Source organism: Siphateles boraxobius, unplaced genomic scaffold (assembly GCF_051911475.1).
Source record: "Siphateles boraxobius isolate OS27281-9 unplaced genomic scaffold, OSU_SipBor_1 35, whole genome shotgun sequence".
Taxonomy (NCBI): domain Eukaryota; kingdom Metazoa; phylum Chordata; class Actinopteri; order Cypriniformes; family Leuciscidae; genus Siphateles; species Siphateles boraxobius.
In genome coordinates, this window is record NW_027508975.1 from 17,437,411 (window position 1) to 17,449,569 (window position 12,159).

The window sequence follows — 12,159 nt, forward strand, 5'->3', positions numbered from 1 at the left end:
GTTCGCAAACCTGGTCTCGAGAGTGAGCTAGGATCAGCCAGTCGTCGAGATAGTTCAGGATGCGAACCCCGTGTTCCCGAAGGGGAACAAGGGCAGCCTCGACGATCTTCGTGAAGACGCGAGGAGACAGGGCTAGCCCGAAGGGGAGAACCGCGTACTGGTATGCCTGCCCCTCGAAAGCAAACCGTAGGAACGGTCTGTGTCGAGGTAAGATGGAGACATGAAAGTAGGCGTCCTTCAGGTCTATGGCTGCAAACCAATCCCGTGGCCGCACACATTCGAAAATGCGTTTGGCCGTGAGCATCTTGAACGGCAGCCTGTGAAGGGAGCGGTTCAAGACGCGCAGATCCAGGATCGGCCGTAACCCACCGGATTTCTTGGGGACAATGAAGTACGGGCTGTAAAACCCTGACTTCATCTCGGCTGGAGGGACAGTCTCGATTGCACCCTTCGCCAGCAGGGTAGCAACCTCCGCTCTCATGATAGGGGCATTGCCACCGACCATAGTGAAGCGAACTCCCCTGAAGCGGGTTGGAGACCGTGCGAACTGAATCGCATAGCCGAGCCTGATAGTTCGGGCGACCCAGCGAGAAAGGCTGGGAAGCTCCAACCAAGCTGTCAGATACTGAACCAGCGGGGTCATACGAACCACAGGCGTCCCCCCGGAGGGGCAGCGAAGCGGAGTGACCAGCCCAGGCGAGGGTGGCAAAGCGGCCCGGAGCGGGGGCGCGGTCATGCTCCGCGTCCTGACAGAGGAGACCAGGGAAGGACCAGCGTTCCACGGGGGTCTGCTCTGCCAGGGGTCTGGCGATAGAGGGGGACGAGAGTGGTGAGGTCCGGAGACGGCACACACTGTCGCCCGCACCCTCCGGGACAGAGGGGGACGGGAGTGGCGAGGCCCGGAGGCGGCACACACTGCGGTCCGAGAACTCTGTGACAGAGGGGGATGAGAGCGGCGAGGCCCGGGGGCGTCGCGCACTGTCAACCGGCTCTGTGTGCTCAGTGATGGGTGTATTGATTCTTTCTTTGACCATAATAGGGTACTGCCCACCCGTGGGTGGGCAGCGGGAGAACAAAAGATTCTCCCCCGGCCCTCCGCCGGGGGAAGGAGGGGGCCTGCAACCACCTCCTGGGAAAAAACCGACACCATCACTGAGCAGCCCGTCTCAGGAGCGCCGCTTAGCCTGGCGTTTAGCGGGGTGCGGGGCTGGAGAGGGCTGTGGTGCCTTCCTGCGGCCTCCTCCACGACGCGGCCCGGGTGAAGGCTGCTGCTGGGGCCGTGCGGGAGGGGAGGGAGCCACAGGAGGGCGCCCTCGGCGGCGAGCAGTCTGAGGTGTCTGTACCGACGGCTGGGTGGAGGCAGCAGCAGGCCGTCGGGGCAGAATATGTTTAATCGCCTCAGACTGCTTCTGTGCGGTTGAGAACTGCTGGGCAAAGTCCTCAACCGCTCCGCCGAAGAGGCCGGCCTGGGATATGGGGGCGTCGAGCAGACGGGTACGCTCGGCGTCCCGCATATCAGCCAGGTTCAGCCATAGGTGACGCTCCTGGACCACAGAGGTGGCCATCACCTGACCCAGGGAGCGTGAGGCCACTTTCGTCGCTCGAAGAGCGAGGTCAGTGGCGGCACGCAGCTCATTGAAAAGCCCTGGGTCAGTCCCCGCCTCGTGCATATCTCTGAGCAGCTGGGCCTGGTAGACCTGCAAGGTGCTCATCGCATGCAGAGCGGCAGCCGCCTGTCCTGCAGCTCTGTGAGACCTCGCCACTAAGGTGGACGAGAATCTACAGGCCTTGGACGGGTGCTTAGGATTACCACGAGATGAAGCACTCTGAGGACATAGTTGCATGGCAACAGAGCATTCAACCGGGGGAATCCCAGTGTACCCATGGGCGGCTGCCCCATCGAGGGGAGGAAAAGCGGAGAAAGCTGACGAACGTACACGGGAGGTCAAGGGAGCCTTCCATGATTTCGTCAACTCCTCATGCACCTCCGGGAAGAATGGCATTGGGGTTGGCTGTGGCCGTGAGGCGGCAGCCGCACCCAAAAACCAATCATCCATCCGCGAGCGCTCAGGGCAGGGCGGAGGGTTCCACTCAAGCCCGATGCTCGCGGCGGCCCGGGAGAGCATGGCCGTCATCTCGGGATCTGATACGGGCAACGCTGGAGCTCCAGAAGGAGGCAACGCAGCCGCATCGTCACTTCCCGATGACTCTTGCCCGCCTTGTGATGCCGCGATCGACATCGAGTCTTCCTCTGGAGCGCCGAATGAAACACGCGGGGCATCGAAGGATGAACCCGGTAGAATCACCGCGGCACTCGCGGGTTGCAACACTGTAGAGGGGGGCGTGGTCCGAGGACGCATCGTCGGATTGTCCCACACCGTAACCCTCAGATCACCCTGTCCACCAGCCGAAGTACAGCCTCTCGTGGAGGATGTAGATCGGGGTGTGGATGAGGGGACTCTCTCCCGAATGAGATCATTGAGTCTAGACCTCAGTGTTGCGATGGCCATGTTCCCACAGAAGGAACATGAGTCATCCACAAGCGCTGCTTTAGCGTGTTCTAAGCCCAAACACGCAAAGCAGCGATTGTGCCCATCAAAGGAAGACAGGAAACGACCGCACCCAGAAGAACACGGACGAGACATCTTTAAAAAGACGTGCCACGTGCAGCTCTTTTAGAGAAAAAACTCAGCGATGCTGAGGCGACCAGGGAGAAACACACAGACTGGCAGATCACTGCTCAGATCGCAGGCAATGTGAACTCGCTGGGTACCGCCGTCACACCAACACCGGAGAGTTCGCTCGTCACAGAAGATGAAGTCAGGATTGGCTTGTGGAGTGAAGAGAAGCTCTTGGCTCCGAAGCGAAAACATATCTGCATGTTGCCGAGCGTCCTCCTTTTATACCCACGAGGTGGGGCGGAGTTACGCTATGCAAATTCCGCAGACCCATGGCATTTCATCGCCATTGGCTCGTTTTATAATACACGAAGATGATTGGCTTTCTAGGCGAAACCCCCATTCGTCGTCATCCGACGTAACTCGGAGTGACTACGAAAGGGAACTATAATTTCACAGAGATAGCCCAGAACAGAAAGCTAAATATACAATTCTGCTCATGGATGCATAGTTTACTCTCCAGTGACCAATAAGTAAATCTCTAAGATTTGATTTCAGTAAACTGGCAAAGTTTGGAAAAATCTTGGAAAAAAGTGCTCATTGCATTAACCCAGTACCTTGTCAACGCAACTTTTTGGCACACTGATAACTCCCAAAAATGTCATAGCAGTCAGTCAATTTATAGATATGGAATGTAAATGAGGGGAGAAAAGCATTTTGGTCATCAATTTTCCAACCCAGTCTGAAAATGCAGTGCTGCGGTATAAAACTACCACTGACAAAGATGGATGACTATCAAATCTATCTTCAAGCACAGGCTTTTTAAATCTTATCTTCAAACAAGGCATACAAAGACTCTAAATCCAAAAATGAAGTGTAACCTTTAACACTGTGCGTAACCCCAATACTCACGTCGGGCTGCAGCTGACCATTGAAGCTGGCTGTGCGGAAGGGCGAGTGGGTAGACAGACGCTTGTCCCACTCGCTGGGCCGCGGCTCAGGCACCGATTCCATGAAGCTCCGCTTGAGCTCGCTGATACTCGTGTGATGGCGCATGATTTCTGTCTGTGTCTTTTCCACATCCTGAGAGAGAAATAGAGGTCCAGGCGGAAAGAAAGTATACCAAAAAGGTCAAAAGAAAAAGCGCAAAAGGATAGAAGAGAAATTTAGGAACCAATTGCAAAATTGAGAAAAAAAGATAGAACACAGGAAGATGTAGAACAGATGAAGAGATTAAGAGAGAGAAATAACCAAATGAAGATGTCTCATTAGTTTAATGATTTTACATAAATCACAATTTTACTCAAAACTCAAGGGATGTCACATCTAGGGTTGGGAATCAAGTATTTTTTATCAATACACTGGCACTTGATAATTTTAAGATGTTTGGTTCCGTTAACGATTCTTAAATCTCCATAGGTTCCCTCTGGGTTGGGTTGTGAGCTTGTAGTCTAAATCGATGATGGGGAAGACTGTGCATCGCTCTTAAAAATAAAGGTTCCAAAGGGTTTTTTTTCCATAGAAGAACTATTTTGGGTTCCTCAACAGTAAACAGTTGTTAAGAGAACCATTTTTTTTAATTATCTAAAGAACCTAAAGAACCTTTTGTACAATGGAAAGGTTCTTCATGGAACCATAGATGACAATTAAAAACTTTACTTTTAAAAATGTGTACATAATAATACAATAAACAATAAATAACTGTACTTTTGTTGTTGCGTGCAACCAGCGAGAACAACACAGTATAAATGTGCTGTGTTGTATATTGTGTTGTCCTCGCTGGTTGCACGCAACAACACATGTACAGTGTGAAGGTGTGAAAGATTGAAGCAGTTATTTTTATTTAATCAGACAAAAAAACAAACAAAAAAAACCACAAATAAGTCTTGAACTCATGGGTTTGAACTCATCAACTAATTCACTCACTGAATCGTTATTTTATATGAGTCACTAAGGAACCAAAATCATTACATTTTTTATGATTCCCATCCCTAGTCACATCGGTTTTCAGTCAAGCGAATGTCACACACAAAGCCATTCTACAGATCGCCAATGGGCCACCAAGACACAGGTCTCTTCTCTTCCACTTTCACTGTCTTCTAATTGCATTTTCCCCTTTTTCTCACCACCTGCAGCTTGATTTGTCACCCATCATCTCCTCTCAGTGGCATTGGGTAATCAGCTATGCTCAGACACTATGACGCTATGAATATTAATTTCTGAGAGGAGTCTTTGTGACTTCTCAAAACAAATGATCAGTGTGTACAGAGTTTGAGAGAGAGACAGATGGTCTAAAATCTCAGCTGATCTTTATTCCTTTAAGACATTTCTGGTAGACAGATGAGACTTTGGAAATAAAATGGAGAGAACTGATCTGTGTCTCAGTGCCCAACAGAACATCTGCAAGAGTGAAACACTCTCATGAGAAACCAGACCTCATAATCTACATTCAATGACTTCAGACAGACAGTTGCTACGTGAAAATAAACAAAGCTAACATGTTTTTGGACTATACATTTTTAATATATTTTGGGTAACAAACTAAAAAAAGCTACTGCATTACAGTGTGTCAAATTTAAGTTTGCAGGCTAGAAGTTTGAAACTGCTATTAATATTTAGCAAATGGTTCTGTTCTTAAATCTTATGAGCTGACAACCTAGACAGTATTTTAAAGTATCGTAAGTGTTCCACAAAATAGGCCTTTAGTTTGGACAAGAATGCTAGGATATGTAGACGAATGCACCATCTTTCAAGGTATACTTCATTTGATAGCGTACATGAACACAGCTATTCGACACATGAGGACTAGAAAGTTTAGTTTTTGTCGATTATTGGATAATTTGATGAGCGATAAAAATGTCTTTGCTAAAGAGTTGCGTGTATCTCCCCTCACACAAGCACTCGACAACTATTATTATTGCATCTCCAGTAGTTTGTTGTTCCACCTTGTGGACAAAATGTGCATGTGTGAGCTGAGCGTACAGAGTATGCACGGTTAGAAAAATCTAGCAGCAAGCATACTGTACTATGCTAATGATAAAATTTACATCACATGCACTGAACACATAGTCGAGCATACATGTAAAATGAAATAGTCAGCAATTGTTATTCTGCCTCCAAAGAAACCTTTCTGGCAGAAATGTAAGGTAATATTGAATGTATTCTATAATTTGCAGAAGATATATCAAATATTTTTTTTTACATGTATTAAATTACTGTAGCTTAGCAACATGCTAACATATTCAGATAATAAATAAAAACAATTTTATGTGGCACTATTATGTATAACTTTCCTGGATTGCTTATGATGCCTTAAAACTAGTCTGGCAGGCAGCTCACTTTAGTTTGTAAAAGATCTCATTTCTGTTGTTATTTCATTAATTAAACTCTTCTCTAAAAGGTAGATGAGGTGGTAATCATGTAAGCACTTCATCGGTTTTAACATTAGCTGTTCAAGCTCCAGTGTGAACAAAGCTTGAGTTCAGACATGGGTCAAATGCTGGGTCCTGATCTCTAAACATGCTGTTTTACAAACTGGTCTATATTCTATTCTAAAGCTATAGCGTACTATATGAATCATATGCTGTCACAATTCAATGCAGCATATGATAGATTTGACACATGTCTGTTAATCAGTTGATTTATAAAACAAAGCAAAGTGCAAAACAGTGCTTGGCTCAAACACCAACAACAATCTTAACACTTAATATAATAATAGTATATGTGATGGAGACACAGTGTTATACAAGATGTTTGGTTAGATACAGAGGTCACGGGGTTAGAGAAAAGGTCATGGTGTGGCTGAAGGGGTTAATATCACAAAATCCATCTGGTTGTCAGACTCATTATCAGACTCATCAGACCTCACAAGAACAACAGAAACAAACAGCTTTTGTAGCTTATTGTAGTATGTAAATATATGACTGGGACAGGCTGTATAATCTGTATAATAGAACACTGCAAAGCACTAATATAATCATGTGATCTGATAACAAATAAATAAATAAATAAAAACATGAATTAGTAGCTAAATGGACAGACAATGATTATAATTTAAATCTGGCTAAACAGTACACGTTTACAGAATATTTATGGGCTTATCGCACTATGTTTAATCCTGGGCAACATTTTTTTTTAACCCAGACTAAAGACCATTTTTAAGTCATGAAATCCTAAATTTGATTAAATATCCATGTGCTTAGCTCAGTCACTATGTTTAGATTCAGTTTACAGGCCATTAAAAATAATGGGTAAAGCATTAAAAATAACCGTGACAAAAAACATTAATTAGTGATGAAGAGACTGTATTATTGGCATTTATATACATTAGCATATTTATGTGACAAACAATTCAACAGTTGGATAGTTCTGTACACATGGTGTTCTTTTTTAATCATTAGTATTGAACTGTTTAGCCATGACGTCAATTTTCAGGTCAGCCTGCAGGCTAAATCTAGTGTGAAATCTCAAAATCTGACCATGCAGGATTAATTTAATAATCCAGAGTAAAGTATGAAGCATGTAAACAGGAAACAAGATACAGGGTTATAAATTGTTTACTAATTTAAAGTGTGAAAAGCCGATTAGAAATATTTAGAGACGCTGGAACAGAATAAGCATAGAGTCTACTGCTAAATTAAATAAAATGTATCTAAAGATGTATTTTTCAGTGCTTTAAAAACAACAACTACTTGCTACATTTTTGTATCAGATCAATTTTGCATTAAATTATGAACTGAAGAAAAAAAAAAGTAAATATATTTCATATAAAAGTAGTTAAATCAAAATTCCCAATCATATATTTAATGAAATAGTGCTAAAAAAATGAAGAATAAATAGAAGCAAGTACTTGCATTACAGTTAGTGAGGTAAATAGTGCATGCCAAGCCTTTAGGGTTAAGCTACAAAACACAAAAGAGAGTGTGCGGTGAGAAGAATGAAGAAAGAAACAAGATGAAACAAAATATCATGCAGTGAGACATGCAGCGGCAAAAACAAGACATTTCCAGAGTTTCAATACAAACCTCCAACATTAAATTGCTATGTTTGATATAAATAGTTTCACCCTCAATTTTCTTAGCTCTTTTCTGTGAAGAACAGGGGGGAAAAAGTTGGCAGTGTTTGAACGTAGAGAAAATCAGAAATGATTCTTGGGTATTTTTTTATGATTTGAACTGCAGTTGCATTCAGTGTGTGGGGATGTGGAGGGATGGAGACAAATCAAATATGGATGACCCACTGCAGCTAGACACGGGGGAAGAGGTCAAAGGTCAGGGGTGACTGCAAGATCAGGAATAATTGTGCAATGGGTAAAGTTATGAAAGTATAATGAGTTTAAAATAAACTCCTCTTTGCCATCATTTGTGAAACACTATTCACTTTGCAACTCTCATTTGATTGAGCGTCCTGACTACTCTGATCCAGCAACACTAACACAACCAGTGTAATTCTTGTCTCGAAAATGTTTTGGATAATCTTGGTTTCCTTTCGTTCGGGAACTCCTACGTCTCGTCGGAGGAGTTTCCAACGAATTGGGATCACGCTAGGCAGACCAATTGCCTTCGAGTGAACTAAAACGAGCACATGCATATTGGCATGCAAGATTTGCATTCCGAGCCCTGCCTGTCAGTGCGGGTATAAAGCGGAAGCAAGCGCACACACATTTGCTTTTTGCTTCGGAGCCGACCGGTTGTGTCCTCTGAGTGGATGAGCTTCGAGAAAGTGTTTTCTTCGCGCTCAACGAGTCTGCCCTTTTTCTGGATCTCTCAGTGTTGGTGTGACGACGCTTCAGTGATCTTCGTGAGCTCCCGGGTGCCGGTTTTGACTACACGCGATCTACATCTTTCAAAAGAGCTGTTTTCACAGCTGGTATTTGGTTGAGTGCACACAGCGGGATTGCAGTTTCCCCGCTGTGTTGGCGCGTTGATCCCTGCACGCTTCAGCACAATAAGAGAGCATTCTCTGAAAAAGCAACACAGGTTAAGATCGCGTCCTTTTCAGGATGACGTTTAATCCGTGTGTTTCTGGATGCGGTCAAATTATGCCTCTGGTTGATGGTCATGATCGTTGCCTCTCGTGCTTGGCCCTCGCGCATGCTGAGGCAGCGTTCGTGAATGAATCATGTTCTCACTGCGGGAACATAACTGTCGCGGTGATTGAGACTGAGAACCCTCACTCGAGGGGGAGTCCCTTTGGTGATTCCCCGATCTAGTTCTTCTTCTGGTTCACTTCAGAAGAAGGCTACTTCGGCTAATCCCATTGGTGGTCTGAGGGTTACAGCGAGGAATGATCCGCCGGGTGCAAGACCCCCGTAGACTCCTCATTCCTCCGCATCGCTGCCATTGGGGCCTCCGGAGGAGCGCGCTTGCCCATCTCGTGTGGTACCAGTCGTTTCCTTCGGGGCCCTGCCAGAGGATCAGACGTCGATCGCTGCAACCGAGGGAGAACGGTCATCTTCTGGAGATGACGACCCGACTGCGTTGCCCCCTTCCGAAGTGGCAACATTAGCCGAAACGGCGGCCGCGAGTGTCGGGCTCGTGTGGAATCCTCCACCGTGTTCCGAACCCTTGCGGCTGGACGATTGGTTTCTCGGGGGGGCTCGTGCTGGTTCTGAGCGCTCCGCCCCGGTTCCTTTCTTTCCGGAAGTGCATGACGAGGTGAAGAGATCGTGGACGGCCCCCATGGCGGCCAGACACAAATGCGACTTCCTCCTCCTCCCTCACCACCCTCGATGGCGGAGCAGTCAAGGGATACGTGAGCATCCCCCCAGTGGAACGGTCGGTAGCATTGTGCAGTTTTGTCTTAAGACCGCGTCCACCTGGCGGGTAACTCTACGCTCCCCTCCCGCGCATGTAGGTTCTCTTCCAGTCTTACTGAAAAGGCTTACAGTGCGTGTGGAGAAGCTGCTTCTGTCCTGCATGCCATGGCGCTCCTCCAGGTCCACCAGGCCAAGGCTCTCTCTGACATGCAGGAGGGTGGTACCGACCCAGGGGGGCTCTAAGAGCTGCGTACGGCGATGGACCTCGCCCTCCGGGCGACGAAAGTCACCGCACGTTCCCTGGGCCGGGCAATGTCCACTCTTGTGGTCCAGCAGCAACATCTTTGGCTCACCCTGGCCGATATGCGCGAGTCGGACAAAAGTAGGTTCCTGAACTCCCCCATATCCAAGGGTGGCCTCTTCGGCGAGGAATGTGGAGAGCTACGCCCAACAGTTCTTATGCTCCGGAGACGGCCTGCTGCTGGCCCGTCCCCGTCAGCAGCGCCTCCGGCTGCTCGTCGCCAAGTGCGCCCTCCTCCCGCCTCCGCCTCCGCCCCTGCCCAGCCTAAGCAGCAGCCCCAAAGGCAGTAGGGTGCCGGCCACAAGAGAGCTGGCCAGCCCACTCGGGAGTCGTCTAAACCCCCCGGGAAGAGGAGAGGGAAGCAACCCTGAAACGGGCGATCCAGAGGACGCCGTGGCTGCTCTTTGGACGGGTACATCTGTTCCTCACCTTCCCCTGGAGAAGGGCCGGGTGGAGAATCTTTGTTTGCCTTTTCTTTCTGTTCTGCCAAAGTTTGGCACCCAAAGTTTCAACAAAAGAGCACTTTCTACTTCCTCTGGATCACTCACGGTCGAGACTGGTAGCCAAGGTCAACGATCAATTGCTTCGCCGCTCCCAGTCTCCCCTGTCCAAGAGGGTCAGAATGACAGTGTGCGCCACCACATAGCCTCACCACTCTCATTCCCCTCACCCCAGTGCTCAGATGTCAGTGACACCATTACGGCCTCGTCACTCTCCTCTCCCGCTAGGCAAGGAGGTGCGGAAACCAGGACTCGACGCCCCCGGGCCTCGCTCCTCGTTTCCCCTCCTTTCTTCGCCTCAGACAGCCAGCAGCCGAACGCCTGCAGGCCTTCCCTGCTGCCTGCCCCCCGGTGGAAGCAGGTAGGTGTTGCCCCACACACCCAGAACTCTCTCTCAGGCCACAGTAATGCGTCCGGAGTCCGGTCCCTACCTTCCACCTCGCTCACCCTCCGCGGGTACGCCGGTGGTCCGTGTGGGCTCGCTGGTGCGGTCTCTCGAAGCCTGGCTAGCGTTTCCGAGGCCGTCCTGCTGGCTCATTCGTACCATTCGGCTCGGCTATGCAATAGAGTTTGCCCGCCGTCCTCCCAAGTTCAGGGGCATCCGCTTCACCCATGTGCGGAGTGCCGGTGCCCTGTCTTGAGGAAAGAGATCGACGTGCTGCTGGCGAAGGACGCGATTGAGCCGGTCCCTCCAGCCGAGATGAGGTCTGGGTTCTACAGCCCTTACTTCATTGTACCCAAGAAAGGCGGTGGGTTACGGCCGATCCTGAACCTACGGGTTTTGAGTCGGGCCCCAAGCTCCCGTTCAAAATGCTCACGCAGAAACGCATCTTCGAATGCATCCGTCTCCAGGATTGGTTTGCAGCGATCGACCTGAAGGACGCGTACATTCATGTCTCGATTCTTCCTCGACACAGACCGTTTCTTCGTTTTGCGTTCGAGGGTCGAGCATATCAGTAAAGCGTCTACCTTCGGCTTGGCCCCGTCGCCCCATGTCTTCACGAAAGTCGTGGAGGCGGCCATTGTTCCCATGAGAGAACATGGCGTTCGCATTCTCAACTATCTCGACAACTGGCTCATTATAGCTCACTCGCGAGACCTGTTGTGCGAAAACAGGGACTTGGTGCTCCGGCACCTCAGGCGCTTGGGGCTTCAGGTCAACTGGGACAAGAGCAAACTCTGCCCCATGCAGAGGATCTCTTATCTCGGTATGGAGTTGGACTCATTCAGTCAGACTGACATATGAGACCGCTTCAGCGCTGGCTTCACGATCGAGTCACGAGATGGGCGTGGCAGAGCGGCACGTTCCGGGTCAACATTACCCCGCACTGTCGCTAAACCTTCTGTCCTTGGTCGGACCCTGCGTTTCTACGGGTCGGAGTGCCCTTAGTCCAGGTTTCCAGGCATGCTGTGGTTTTAACAGATGCCTCTGCCAACGGATGGGGGGCCACGTACAACGGGCATGCAGTTTCAGGTCTGTGGACGGGGCCTCAACTGCATTGGCACATCAACTGCCTAGAGGTGCAAGCAGTACGCTTAGCACATCAACTGCCTAGAGTTGCAAGCAGTGCGCTTAGCCCTGTGCCGCCTCAAGGGGCTGCTTCTGCACAAGCATGTACTGGTCCGTACGGACAGCACTGCGACCGTTGCATCAACTGCCAAGGTGGTCTACGCTCCCGTCGTATGTCGCGACTCGCCCGTCATCTCCTCCTATGGAGTCAGAAGCATCTGAGGTCGCTTCGGGCCATTCACATCCCTGGTGCGCTCAACCGAGTAGCCGACGAGCTCTCACGGCAGCCGTCTCTTCCGGGAGAAGGGCGACTCCACGTGGATCCCCACGTGGTTCAGCTTATACGGGGAATCTTCGGAACCGCTCAGATGGATATGTTTGCCTCTCCGCACATGACCCATTGCCGGCTGTTTTATTCCCTGACCGGAGGATCCCTCGGCACGGATGCACTGGCACACAGCTGGCCCCTGGGG

General features: G+C 49.2%; 1 protein-coding gene across 18 annotated transcripts in view; it reads right to left on the bottom strand.

Annotated features, from left to right (window-relative positions):
- The window catches only part of epb41a (erythrocyte membrane protein band 4.1a), a 148,227-nt gene that overhangs the window by 52,791 nt on the left and 83,277 nt on the right, over positions 1-12,159 (bottom strand). For 9 of the 18 annotated variants that reach the window (XM_077196644.1, XM_077196639.1, XM_077196633.1 and 6 more), the window contains 2 exons: positions 7,643-7,705; positions 3,531-3,701 (listed from right to left, as the gene is read on the bottom strand). In XM_077196644.1, coding sequence (XP_077052759.1) covers positions 3,531-3,701; positions 7,643-7,705 — 234 coding nt within the window. Of the gene's footprint in view, positions 1-3,530; positions 3,702-7,471; positions 7,520-7,642; positions 7,706-12,159 lie in introns of all 18 variants that reach the window. The other 9 variants (XM_077196650.1, XM_077196649.1, XM_077196647.1 and 6 more) reach the window with 2 other exon arrangements.